At 33.3% G+C, this 14594-nt stretch overlaps 2 protein-coding genes and 1 pseudogene across 4 annotated transcripts in view; all 3 read right to left on the bottom strand.

The window, feature by feature from the left end:
• The window catches only part of LOC118195673 (intracellular coagulation inhibitor 1 pseudogene), a 215465-nt pseudogene that overhangs the window by 40098 nt on the left and 160773 nt on the right, over window positions 1-14594 (bottom strand). The gene's annotated exons all lie outside the window — the stretch shown is intronic.
• The window catches only part of LOC118195672 (iripin-2-like), a 202379-nt gene that overhangs the window by 27127 nt on the left and 160658 nt on the right, over window positions 1-14594 (bottom strand). The gene's annotated exons all lie outside the window — the stretch shown is intronic.
• LOC146997098 (iripin-2-like) lies at window positions 812-14349 on the bottom strand. 2 transcript variants are annotated; one of them, XM_085816647.1, is made up of 2 exons: window positions 14141-14349; window positions 812-2331 (listed from the first exon to the last, which is right to left on the bottom strand). In XM_085816647.1, exons 1-2 carry the CDS (start codon window positions 14147-14149, stop codon window positions 1183-1185), a joined length of 1158 nt encoding a protein of 385 aa, XP_085672773.1. In that variant the 5' UTR covers window positions 14150-14349; the 3' UTR covers window positions 812-1182. The 2 variants fall into 2 exon arrangements, with proteins under 2 accessions (XP_085672773.1, XP_085672774.1); XM_085816648.1 differs by lacking the exon at window positions 14141-14349 and adding an exon at window positions 5888-5911.

Genomic DNA, 14594 nt, shown 5'->3' with positions numbered 1-14594 from the left:
ATTTTTTCCTTTAATACCTTTGATTGACAATAGTTTGGGGTTCAAGTGAATCATTACACTTCCAGTTCTTTTATCTCTCGTATCTATAGTATCCTTAATCTTTGAACAATTGTGTACACTTTTCAATACAAGATCTTTATTTGTGACGTATTTTTCATTTTTCGGATTTCTACAGTTTGTTAAAATTTCATTTTCCATATTCCATCGCTTGTGAATTTGAAACCTTGTAGGGATTTATATATATATTTTTTTTCATTAACAAGTTAAATTTAATTTTAAGCTTTCGTATAAGCCTTCATTACCCTAATTGTCAATGCCGCGCAAAATTTGGTAGCGCGCGAGAAGTAATGCAAATTCTACTTTAAAAGGAGAAAAGGTTTAAATACCGAGTTCTAGAAGGGAAAGTTAGAGAAGTTGGGGCAAGCGCCGTTATCTCTGTAGCGTGAGCTTCTTTTTCTGCATTATTGATGATTAACGTGGCGTAACTTTGTTGCCACTAAATTTCGACGCGGTTTTAAGTAACACGAGTATCTGAGATCTGCAGAGTAATTTCTACTACTTGTTAATATCGTCGAACTTTTAGGTTAGTTCTTGTTATTTGAATTACCGTCCGAGTGAGGCGTAGTGTGTTAGCGTCAAGTCGACGCATTGTGAATTTTAAAGAATGTACTAAAAGGTACTTGTAAGTGAATTTTTAATATTCATATCGATATCAAGCCTCTTTTATTGACAAGCCATGCATGAATGGCAGTTATATTTATTTATAAACAAATATTTTAAACTATTAAAACTAAAACAAATATAAACAAAACAGATTATACAACTATTTTATTAGAATCATTAATATGATTATTTCCATGTTGGCAAAACGGCCAAGGGGTAAACTTCTACAATTATAACGCAAATAAGCTTTAACTACACTTGCCTAAAATATAATGCATTTAACATTATACTCTTGTAATGAAGTATTTGTAATGAAAATATCTAAAAACAATTTTAAGAATTCACGCAAAAATCATCATGGTAGCAACTACAACTATACATATTGAAAAGGCTTAGTCATTTTTGATTTACAGATTTTATGTAAATACTGAATAATTTAATAAAATATTTCTTCGAATTTACACAAAGCTTATAACAGATACTGTTTTTGCCTGTTTTCTTAAAAAATGTTTAGATAGATTACAGTTCTTGCACTCTTCCTATAAAAAGGATCAGGTCGTTTCTTTTATCACTAATAATAAACAAAAATGGATGATCCACTCTAAAGCAAGGTTCAACAGTTAAACATCTCTTCACAATCATGACAGCTGTGGCAGCAGCTGCTTCACTCCCTTCCTCGTTTACGACAAGAACAGCTTTGTGAACTATGTCAGAAACTTCAAGTAGTTTTGAATCACTCATTCCTCCGAGCTCAGCACCGATCTGAAAAATTCGATTCATACCTAAATTTTGGAAAGGCTTTTTAAGAGACTTCGAATATTCTAAGCGGAATTTCGGTAATGCTACTATCACTTTTCTTCTTCGCATTTGTTTTGTTACATCATTGATAAATTTTGCATCCAGCTTGCCCTCTAGCTCTTCCAAACCATCCAAGGAACGAGGAAGCAAAATGAGCATTGCGATATCTTTGCCTTCATAAGGCAATTGTAAAGCTTGAAAAGTATCATTCTCCATGAACAGGAAAGGAGCTTTGAGTTGCATCATTTCAACTTGCTGAATTTCATCTTGCTTTCCTCTGTTATAAAAGTTCTGGGACTGTGTTGAACTTTTTTCAAACTGGTGCAACCACGAACCTTTGAAATAAATAGCATTCAGTAAAACGACTACTGTATCTGGCTCTAGGAAATTTAACAGCCGGGTAATCATGCCGTTTGTCTTTTCTTTCACCCATTCATTGATCTGTTGAACTACTTTCTCGGATTCTCTTTGAAAATCTGCGTCTTGCAGCAAGGCCTTGAAAGATTTTACTAAGGCTGATTTAAATTCTTCTTTAACCACAAAATCTTTCTGAATTACTAAGGAATTGGCGTAACTTAGAGTGTAAGATTCTATATTCTTTTCCAAAACTGAGAATAGATGATCAAAGCTGGATAATAAATTATCATCACTTAAGCAAGCCATATCATATCCAAGCGCATTTTTCATTTCCTTTAAAGTTTCACCTCGACTACCATAACAGAGCATGGCTAATGCTGTCGATAGACTAAACGGTGAAAAGAACACATTCTCATTTTCCCTGGCTAAGACTTTATGCAAACTAACAGCTAAGTAATTCACGGCTTGTACAAGGGAAGTAGATTCTTTCTTAGGCAAGGAACTATCATCCTCCTAAAGGAAAAGCAAATGCCAGACGTTAGAGTAGAAGAGAAGTAACTACCTCCCTAAACACAATATAAACAGTAATTAATGCTTACATATTTTTTAAGAAATACAGCTGATATTTTCAAATGGCAGGCATTTCAAAAGATAATTTAATTTATTATGCAAAGCACATGCATGAAAGAAGGAAATACAAACTTGGCTTGATACAAGAGGACAAGAGGCACAATCCATATGTCATACTTATTTCTAGTAGAAGTATAGGGAGGTATATTTGTTCATTAGTGAGCATATAATAAATAACATAAATAACACGTAGGGATATGGAGACGAACAAAGCAATATTAAAACAGAAGAACTATGATTATTGATTCCCACAGCCTAAGGATTTTAGAAGCGTTATCTCACTTGTGCTATAATCATGGATATTCCATGATGACATTCAACAAAGTCTGAAGGAAAGGAGTAGCTATTTCAGCATCACTAAAATTTTGAGACAGAATACAGTTGCAAATGGCAAAACAGTCGTGTTGAATCTATGAATGGAAAGCTGGAGCAATGTTATCAGACGCCAATTGACACTTCACTGTGTACATTCCTCAAAATATATTCTTTCATGTTTTATTGCTGTCTAGAATAAGAAGTAATTTTTTTCATTTTGGAGTAGCATAACTATGACTTCATTTCTTTTTGTATTATAATGTGACGAGCATCGTAAAACATAAATTATGTTTAAAGCTATAAATGTAATGAAGTATGCACTCAATTTTTAATACGTGAGTCTGGACAATTATACAAATCCTACAGACTCTCAGATATTAAAAAACTTCAGATACATATTCAGGTAGTGTTCCACAAAATAACCCACTCTTTAAAATTCTCCCTTTATAAAATTAATTGTAGAGTGGCAAATCTCACAGCTTATCTTTTCGTCAAATAAAATACACAATTCCTACAATAAGATAATAAATAAATAAACAAGAACCTCCTTCCCCGGTACCGCTATTTTCCTGCTGGGAAAGTATGCGTTACATTGATTAGAAAGACCGTTACTTTACGTTGGCTGTAAACTGCTTTTCTGGAAACACCAGTGTTACCTTCAAGGCAAGATGTCTTACATTTCTTTAATTCATGCGCTAAAATATCCTTCGAAAAAGAAGTAAATTTATTGTTCATATAAGAAGATATATAGAAACGTATCTAGAAAATAAGAATACATCACATACCGATCGATAGATTTTGGTGTTATGCATAAAATGGCAAAACTGCCAAAAATCTTGAATTTGTAACATTACTCTCGAATTAACTTAGTATTACTGCACCAATGCTTATTCGATTGATTAAGACCAGTTTGAATTGTTAGTGAAGAGCACAAAATATTATCAAATGTAAGGTGCGGACCGTAATATGATTTCTCACCGCAAAAGGTAAACTTCTATTAGAAATTTACAGACAAACTTGCGCTATTTATGGTGACAATATGAAGAGAAAGTATATGAAGAAATGACGGCAAGGAATTCTTAAAAGGAAGAGCTGATATACATGGAAAAAAAAAGGAGTATCAGACCGTCATAAACTTGGAAACGAATTTTTCTGAGATTATAAATTATCTGCACAAAACCTTTCCCAAATCTTGAAATAGTCGTTACAAAAATTAAATTAAAAAAATTATACACGTATTCCGTGTCCATAATGTAAACGGAAAGATGCAAAATGAAGAAAATGTTTTATGCTCTTCAAATCTTAACATAAGCTACAGAAGAAAATAAATTCATATATTCCAGTGTGACTGAAGATAAAATTTATGTTTTTCATGATACACCTGACTACAAGAAGAAATCGCTTTAATGATGATTCCGCCAAACAATACAAATTTCGAATTTACTTTTTTTTTTGAAATTACGAATTCGGTTTCCTCTAAAAGACACGGTTCTTTTTTCATTGAGTTCATATCTCTTGCAACAATAGTTAACGTTGATGCATATGTAAACCTTGCAATGATTTTAGAAAGCCATCTATCCAAGGTTCGAATACCGTGAACGGGTTGGCTGCTTGGGCGTTTTCGTGATTTTTCCCATGTGTAACGTGTATACGGACCACGTTAACTTAAAAAGACCTCCTCGATGGCATTTCTACCCTTTGGCAGATAGCCCTCGAGTGCTTTGAGGTAATCAAATAAACCAAGTCATTCAAAATAAAAGTCAGCAAGCATTAAAAAATATTACATTAATTAGGATTTCATAAAAATTAAAGTGCAGCAATTGCAATAATATGTATATTGAAAACGGCAAATCATTTTCAAGTTATACGTTTTATATGAAAGTTGACAAGTTGAGCTATCCGATAAATTATTTTCTCCCATTTTGCGTACAGCTTAACAGGAACAACTACGTAATCTTTTCTTCCTTTGCCTAAGAAAGATCATAAAACATCCTATAATCTTTCTAAGAAGAGGATCAGATCGTTTCTTTTATCGTAAACAGCAAATAGGAATGGACGATCACTATAAAACAATGCTCAACTATCATACGTCTCAACATAACAACCATAGCTATGCCAGCAGCTGCTTCATTTACCACACAAACAACTTTGTGAAATTACGTGTCAGAAATTTCCAGTTATTTCGAATCACTCATTCTTTCGAGGTCAGTTCCAGATTCAAAAATTCATTTCAAACATACATCTTTAGAAAAACCTTTTAAAAAGAATTTGAGTATTCTAAGCGAAATTTCGGTAATGCTAATTTCACTGTCCCCCCCCCCCCCAATTTCTTTTGCTACATTACTGACAAAACTCCATCAAGTGTGGTTCTTAGCTCTTCCCAATCATCTGAAGAGAGAGGAAGCAAAATAAGTGTCTCGATGTCTTTGCCTTTATAAGGAAGATGTATAGCTTGAGTAGTTTCATTTCCGTCAAACAAGAAATGAGATCTGAGATGCATCATTTCAATTTGCAGCACTTTATCTCGCTTTCCTCTATTGTAAATTTCTGTAATTGCGCTAAACTTTCTTTGAACAGTTTCGACCATAAACCTATGAAGTAGATGGCATTCAATATAACAACTATCGTGGCCATATTCAAAGAATCTAACAATTGGGTATCATGCTATTTGTCTTTTCTTTTACCCAATATATTTCTTAATTTATTGAACTACTTCCTTAGATTCGTTTTGAAAAACCACTTCCAGCATCAAAGATTGGATAATTCTTCGTTAACCTTATAAGGTATTTTCTCCCGCCTTTCCGCAATGCCTTCGTATTTGCAATGTAATATAATTGCAAGCACACTCGACGCGTATTCGGAAGGTCCAGAACCAGAAAGGACATTTCGCATTTTTTCACTAAATAAGGAATTAGTATAATTTAGGATATACGATTTTTAATCTTTTTTCAAAGCTGACAGCAGATGCCGATAGCTTAAATTAGCTGCTCATCCAAGAGTATTTCTAATTTCTTTCGAGATTTCGCCTCGATTACTCTAATTCTCATTCTAAATCTCTAATCCTCGTTCAGTCATAATATTTCACATGCACCTTTAGCATCAATAAACTCACCTTCACACTCACCTTTATCATCAAATCTTCGTCTCAGTTGTAGGATTCCCCACTGTTTAATTCTAAGTTACTGTTGAAAGTGAAGAATCTTAAGAAGTGATAAGCGAATAATCGCTTGAGTTCGTGTGACAGAAAACTAGAAGATAGAAGGGTAAAATAACCCTTTATTATTCCAATCAAGATTTAACAGAACTCCGTCTTGGAGTTGTACAATAAAGCCGACACTTGGGCTTCAACTTAAGAGACTAAGAATTAAACTAAACTAATCTTAACTAAAGAGATATAGCCGAAGCTATCAAAATTCTAACAGAAATGGCCCCTTAACGCTAATTGACTGCGAAGCTATCAAGGGCCTAAAGTACAGCCGAACGTAATAATAGCTTACGAGAGAGTAGCCTAAAAAGGCGGACGCGTGCAGCCAGACTATTTGGTATTTCTCTCACTAAGATTGTAGAACTTCTGCTTGAACTTATATTAATATTGTTGTTATATAATATTATATAATATTGCTGTTATATAACCGCTCTTCCTCATTAGCATTCAGACGTGATTCTAAAACGAAAGTGGTAAATTGAAATCAAGAATCGATAGGAAAGGAAGTTTAACTCAAAATTTAACTGTTAATAAAATTAACATAATCCTTACACAGTAAAGAAACATCAATCAGTAAGGAGCCCATAGTAAAGAAACGTTTCCTTTCTACAAAGCATTTCTCAAAACAGAATATCCTGGTGGTGGTGCTGAAATTATCATAATTTGAGATATTTGGTATAATGCTCAATTATATTCTTCCTTTGTAACCCTTTACAAGTATCACACTTACTTCATCTGCTGATATTTTTGGTCTTCCTGGTTTTTGGTTATCTTGTACGTCTGACGCGTTAATGCGGTAGTCCAGTAAGACTGTACGACGAGCATCGCCTGATTACCACAAATGTTACGCAATGCTCTGTAAAATTTTGTCACAGTTTTACAATGTAAACTGTTAATTTTCAAATATCATCTTTGATTTTCTTCAGTCGCAACACCCCAGGCATCTGCAGACTTCATTTCGAACACTCGACACTTCAAAATGCCTTACTCTAGACACCTAAAGTGGACACCGGAATTAAACTTTCAGCTGTAAATAAAACAAATGCATAAAACTTTTCCTTCCGTTAAGAGTTATTATGAATTAACAGAAGACTTCCGATTTGTGATGGCGCTAGTTAGTCTTACATCAGATAGGCTTATATTGAAAGATATTGTATAACTTAAACTAAACGGAATGAAAAATTATATATACATTACGAACAAACAGCAGATTCTTTATCCTTAAAAATGAAACGCAACATTCGTGATATTTGATTATAAATGACATCTTTCTCCTTTAACCACAAAATAAAAATTTCTTGGGATCATTACTGATAGTTTCTCTGCATTCGTTGAAGAATGTAGAATTTTTTGTAGAAATTCTTCGATAATATGTCAGAAAATTTCTTTTCATTAATATAAGTTATAGAGTAATTAGGCTTTTTTTTTTAAGCAAGATACATGAAAAATGAGCAATGCCCTCGCAGGGACTCGAACCTGGACCTCTCGAATAGGCGCCGAGAGTGCTACTGTTACACTGGAAGAGAAAAAATACCTTATAAAGTTGTTTTCAGATATCTATCTGAACCACATTTTTAGTTAAAATTTTGGCAGGAAAGAAGAGCAGAGAAAGCAGCTCCGAAGCATAAGTTGTCTCGATTTATTTATCTTATTCTTTCCAATGAAGTGACTGTAATTAAAGGAAATCACTACCTATTTCTCGAATTAGACTTTTATTCTTTCCGCAGATGAAAAGTTTTACCTTACTTATATTCACAAAAACTATTATAATTCTATCTTTCGATTTCAGTTTTCTTTTGATAAAACCAGTCAATAATTATAAACGGAGTTTTCTGGTTGAAAAAATAATATTCAATTGCATTCAGTTTCAAATATGTATATCACATGAAAATAAATCCGGAATATAGATCAGGAGAAATAAAAGTTCTCATCTATATATTTCTATACATCTACAATAATTACAGAAAAACAGCACGAAATTTTCATTTATTTATTTCAATGTTTCCTTTTGTTAAAATCTCTTTTGTTACTTTTAAAACACCGTAAATATGGAATTGTAGATGTGGAAAATTTAGTATGCAACTCTCGAAATTTTCTGTATCTTAAACTCTTACTGTCGAAGTTTGGTCACCCTTGCTCTATAACATATATAAATTTTGGGCGAAATATTAAATAAGCCTTTCGGAATTTGTGCTCTTTCCAAAATGAAAATATTTTAAATATTATTTATTTTCTTTTAAATTTTATAATTGAGTTTTCATTAAAAAACTCGTAGTTTTACCAGCTGAGCAATTTCTATAGTTAATTTGAAATATAAAGCTGTTATACTGAAATAAAATGACGTGTTTCGACAATTTTTATTTAATTATTGCACAGTTTACAACAACAAAAGCAGTCGGTTTACCCTTTCAGATTACAATTCGAGCAAAGCGAAGAGTTTATAGTTTCTGCCATGTTGTTAATTAAACATTTACAAGACATGGCCACTTCTAAGTGTTATAAAACTTTGGAAAAATCGCAAATTACTATAAACAGGGCTATGATAATATATTCGAATTTATGGACAGTTTTGCAAACAAGCAGTGCCCAATTGCTGTATATTGGGCCAAGTTCCAATCTGGACAAAGGCATGAGGATGTTAGTAAATTTATGGTGTCTTTTACGGTATTGAGGAGGCACTTAAAATTCCACCGAGCAGAAGTCCCCTCAGTAGCATGATGGTAGGGCAGGAAGAATCCATCAGAAACCGTCCGTTCTCCACCGAAACTGGGAAAATTAGGAACAGTCACCTATCAAGATGTCCAAATCTTTGGGCAGTGATATGCGTCACCCTTTCCTTTTTGGCAAATATGAATTCTTGGGCTGGATCGCGATTATTTCAAATCAAAAGTATTAATATTCTTAACGACAACAATAAGAACAAGGCGAATTACAATCCCCCTCCCAGAATTCCAAAAGTTTATAGTATAATAACTATCAGAAATACAGCAAAAGGTGCATTCAGTGCATAAAGAATCTCTCCAGTTTCCGTTTCTAATATGCTTCATAACATATTTGTAGATTTAGAGTCTTAGCCTTGCGGAGCAAACAGTCACGTATGTAGTATATCCAGACATGCTGTAATAATGTTGAAATTCAATTATAGAAAGACAACAAGGATTTCATTCTCAAACAAGATGGAATTTCTAACATTTTAATGAGGGTATCTACTCTTAGCTCAATGCGGAACTTCCTGGTCGTTGGATAGGACGTGCTCCTGGAGACAATTTACTTGTACTTTCGTGGCCTTTAAGTTAACCTGGCGTAATCCCATGCGATTTTTTTTCTCATGTTCATTACATCAAAGGTCGTGTTTCCTGTCTTCCTTGCTACGTGATTTAATGTGATTGCGGTTAGGGATCAAGTATGCAATCGCCGGTACCGATCTTAACTTGGTGGGACGTACGTGGCTACAGCTTCATAACTGATGTCTGCCGAGTCACCAAGGGATGAATATGTCAAGTAAGCTGTCTACGAAACTTCGTTTTTTAAGCACCCTTTGGATGTGCATAAACTTCGAAACCACATAGGAAATTATAATTCACCAGTAATATTTATTGCTAATGTTATATGTAATTATAACTCACTTTTAATTATCTAAAACAGTTCCAGTGAGTTCCTCTCTCGTAGCACGTCAGATAAATGAAATAGACTGAATACAGACTTGGGAATATCATTAAACTTGAAAATTTATTGATCATTATTTTCGAAAACAGTGCTTAAAATTAATATCATATTACTCATTCACTGCCTTCTGTTCTACGAGCAACTTAAGTACTGTAAATGCAACGCTCCCGTCCATGAGTAATGCATGAATGATAAGGTTTTCGGAAATTCCAAGTCACGTGTATTCAGTAAATACAAAAGAATGCTTATTGGATAAAGGTATTGCTAACATTTTCATGACTTATTGTATGCATTTTCTTAAGTGTCTTACGAATCTTAGCATTAAATCTTGTTAGTTTCGTCAGTCCCTTTCCACATAATCTATTGATGTTTGTGACTTGCCTGCACGCAAGTATATGACGCGTATAGTAAATAATTATCACATAAAGTTTCTTATTGTTCATTTCAAGTATGATTCTTTTCCAGTTAAAAATGTATTAAAATGTGTAGGATGCTAATCGTATACTTAGCAAGACAAAATTATAACTGAAAAAATTTTTTGGTTAGCTTAATTATGGAAAAATATGCGAGAGCTATTTGCCTAGAGGAAGGGATGTCTTCCCAGAGCATTTTCCAAGGAAAGCTGTCTCGTACCCGAAACACATAAATAATCATTAATTTCTATCCCTAATGTTTTTAGTTTAAATGTTAGATGAAAAGGGATGAATCATGATTTTTTTTTCAAATACTAGTTCTGAAAGTTTTCCAAATCCCTCACTCCATCTCGAACTAATAAAAAAGCAATGAACAATGGGAATTTTTTTTTGTTTAAAAGTTTTTAATTAAAGCCCAATTTGAAATCTGCGTTTAATGAAAAATAAATTTAAGAACGCAGTCTTTAAAGATACATTTACATTTCAAGAAATAAAAAATACATTTCTTTATTTCCCTGATTATAAATTTATATTCGTTTATATTTACCGCCCTCCTGTAGTAGCGATGATATCTGATCAGAAAAAATAGTTAACCAAATGTTCCATTTATATAACTGTGGATGAATTCTTATTGCCCTTTCCCTAATAGGACATGCAGCATAATAATAATAATTAATTATTATTATTATGCTGCATGTCCTATTAATAATAATAATAATTATTATTTACTTTCATTTCTTGATTCAGTTATAATGATTTTTCTCTGATTTCCCATTCTGATGAATGAACACCTAAAATTTGACACATTTTTTGATAAAAGCTCCACCTCTGTAGGCATTATTCGTGGGAATCATCCGATTTGCACCAGTTCGCCACAGCCGCTTCCTTAAATATTTTTAATTTGGCGAAATGTTCATTAAAATTGAATGGTAATATTTATTTAGGAATGAATTTGTTCCAATATATCGGATCAAAGAAACAGTTTAATCAACTTTCCTTTTTTTATTCAATTTTTGGAAATAAATGCATCCAACTACGCCATCAGCCATCAATTAGACTAACTATAAAAATATTTTTAACTAAATCTGCACATTCAAGTTAATTTTTAAAGCTTTCGACACAGAATTTCTTTGAATAAGCATTTAGAGATGTTTGAAATATTTAAATACAACTAAAACAAAAAGTGAGCGCGCACACACACACACACACACAGACACACACAAAATAATAATAATAATAATAATAATAATAATAATAATTTTTATATTATTACACAGTCGAAGAGCTGAAACTGTTTCTTAAATTCTCCACCTACTCTGGAAAATGGCCGACCCACCTCCCACACAGAGAAAACCTTATAACGAAATCAAACATGACTTCCAAATATTTCTAATTTAAAGTATACATATATCATCTTCTATGTATACTGGAATTATTAAAAGCTCGAAAAACACAGTTTAATTCCCAGATTTTACTATCGTGCATTCACACTCACATTAAAATAATATTAAAAGGCGCATTACTGTTTAACATGTTACTCGAGTTAATTATGGAAAGAAATATACGCAAAGAATCTCAGCTTTTATAGGGAATTTCACCAATACGATTGTCTTTAAAAAAAAAAAAATATTGGATAGCACACTGCAAACAATTTCCTATAACAAGATACATGCGCTGACTTGAAACATCGGAAAAGAAAAAATATTACCGTCATCAGGTCATTTCGACTACGATAAAAGTTTTAAATATACAAGAAATTGATCTCTTAGGTTAATTATTTTAAGCAACAAATAAAGAAAACCTTCGCACTTTGACAACTGGCGATACTGTACGCAATAACCAGAGCTATGCAACCGAGAAATTATAGGGCGTTCGAAACAATATTCGATTGTATGACGTTTTATTTATTATACTTGTCTATTACGCTTTTCAGAGCAGGAAACATGAAAAGTTAGCTACAAGCTCATCATGACTGCGCTTTTAATTCCGGACGTTCGGACTGCCAGCCCGGAATTGGTCCACTTACATCCGGAGAGCACTCAATGGGAAAGGTGAAAATTCGTTATATTCTCCCCCACTCTAATGGGCAACTAGGAAAGGAGGATACCAGTTACTAAACACAAGTAGTGATGAATTTATTGTCCTCCACATTCTTCTCCGCGGGCTCTCTCTCGACGTGGGGGGATGGGCAGCAACGCGTGAATTTGCTGTCCTGCTTACGCGGCTAATCGGCCGGAACCCCAAGTTGGTCACTCGCTCTGTCTATATATTAGGAGCGGACAGTATGGGCGAGATTATCTGCCTTCACAGGACTGTAACCACCGTTTTGTTCGGTGGTCTGTCCAGGATCGACAGGAACTGTAAGAACACTGGCAAGTTAGTATCGGCCTGTGTAATCGTTACATATTCGATAATCCTGAAGATTGTCTTTGGGGTTTCGACCTCTTCCGTAGTTTTGGTATTAAATCGTGTCTGCTTTCACAGCCTAGGTCTGGGTGCCTATCTCCCTGGTGCACTGTCCACCACATTTTAGTCCAGCGCCACTATAGAACCATTTATAACTTTTGAAACTAAGAAATCTGAACAATCAGCTAAGTTATCGTTGGTATTCAACATTTAAACCTTCTGACTGCCAGTCGGACACGCTAACAATGACAACCCGTGACAGAAAGGTGATAATTATTTTCTACCCAGCGCGACTGGACAAGCTCCAGCCAAACTGAGGTGGTGATGGTTGCTTACACACTAATGGCACCAAAATACAGACTTTTTTACGTTAAGAAGTTACCCACTTTTATAAAAACGGAAACTAGGTGAGAGATTTTTATCCTTGATCACTAATCTGTCCGCTACAACTTTATTTGTAGCGAACAAAAAACCGGTAAGTGAAAATAATTACACCGATCCGACATGTTAAAAAATAGGAAAAGGTTTATAGGTATTTGAAATGTATAAGCATTATATGTAGTATTGGTTATGCTGTTAAGAACTTTAGTTATCTAATTAATCATAATTCTAGCTTTAACGCCCAAAATATTTACGCGTTGAAACCAACCATTGAAGCTGGTTTTTCTTTCCTCTCCCCCCCCCCGACAAAATGAAAAGAATAAAAAAATCTAATAGTTGTAAACACTCATAGATGGTTCTGCAGCCAAAGAATGAAAATACTGATTACTCAATAGAAGCTATAACTTACTATTTAATTTATTCCTTCAGTTTTTTGAACAACCACTAAAATTTTAGAAGTTCTATGTGAACCGTTCTAACGAAATAATGGAAGAATTGCTCAAACCACAAGATAACTAAGTTGTGGCTTGAGAAACTAACTTCTTAGTTTAGAAAGTATTTATTGTGCGTAATTTAAGTTTTATAATTTCTTCAAATCATCGAAAATATGAAGCTCAACAGGTGATCTAAATACATCACAGTACAAATACCCATGTATATATTTTTTGTCTGTAAAAATCCAAACAAGCAGCTGTATGTTCGCTGCAGAATGATTAATTTGTTAATTTATTGTCACAGTGTATAAAAGTGAAGATAAATTGCTATACAGTTTTGAAATCAAATTTAAAGTTCACGGTCTGGTAGAAAATTTTCCAATGAATAGGTAATTTATTGTTTCAGATACCGAAAAATTATTATAATAACAAATTTACTTACAATAAGGATATTTTTAGCATAATGTTTTATATAAATGTGTAAACCAGTCTAAAAATTTTTAAATAAATTTGTAATTCTCTTAATCGAAATATAACAGCTTGGTTTGAAAGGTAACTGAAAAAAGAATTCTCTTTTAGAAGTAATTAGTAAATCATAAAACCACTTTGCAACTAATGTTCAATCATTATCCAATTCTTTCTTGGTCATTTTCTTTTAAGTTTAGGAATTTTAAATAAATTTCTTAGTTTTATGATTAAGAAAAACAGTCAGGCTAAACTATAATGAAAATAAATATCAAATAATATTACCCATTTGAAAAAATAAAACTGATTCGTTTTTTAAAGTATCATAAAATTTTGTAATTCAAAAATAAGGGGGAGAGCAAGGTACTCACTCACAAGTAACAGAGTTAAGAACCTTGAATACTTACGGAAGCCATTTTGGAAAAGAATATTCTCTCCGAGTTCTTTGTAGGGTAAAGAAGACACCTAACTGAATATTTCAACGGTAACTATTTTATCTCTCTATTTACATATATATGTTAATAAAACTTCAGATGGGCTACATAGGGGGCGTTGTTTAACAGTGACCTGAATTTCAAGCAGCGCATTACATCGTTGCTATGACGATTTCGTACTTCCAACTTAATCGATGACGCCAGCTATCTGTGATGCAACCCAATGTCATGTGACGTCATGAGCAGGCCCATTCAAAACGTGACAAGTCTTGCCCTAACCGAAGAAATTGAGAAACTTTTATAATTCTTATCTTTCAGTCTCCGTGATTAATTTTATGCACCTTCTTTTGTGACTGGAGTTATCTATTTTTATACAATGCTGAAAGATTTTTAAAATTAATATATAGATAATCTTATCCTGTAAGGT

This window comes from Stegodyphus dumicola, chromosome 5 (genome assembly GCF_044657685.1).
Source record: "Stegodyphus dumicola isolate Sdum_Otavi_A_Nest chromosome 5, ASM4465768v1".
Lineage (NCBI taxonomy): Eukaryota > Metazoa > Arthropoda > Arachnida > Araneae > Eresidae > Stegodyphus > Stegodyphus dumicola.
This window is presented reverse-complemented; position numbering and strand designations above follow the sequence as displayed.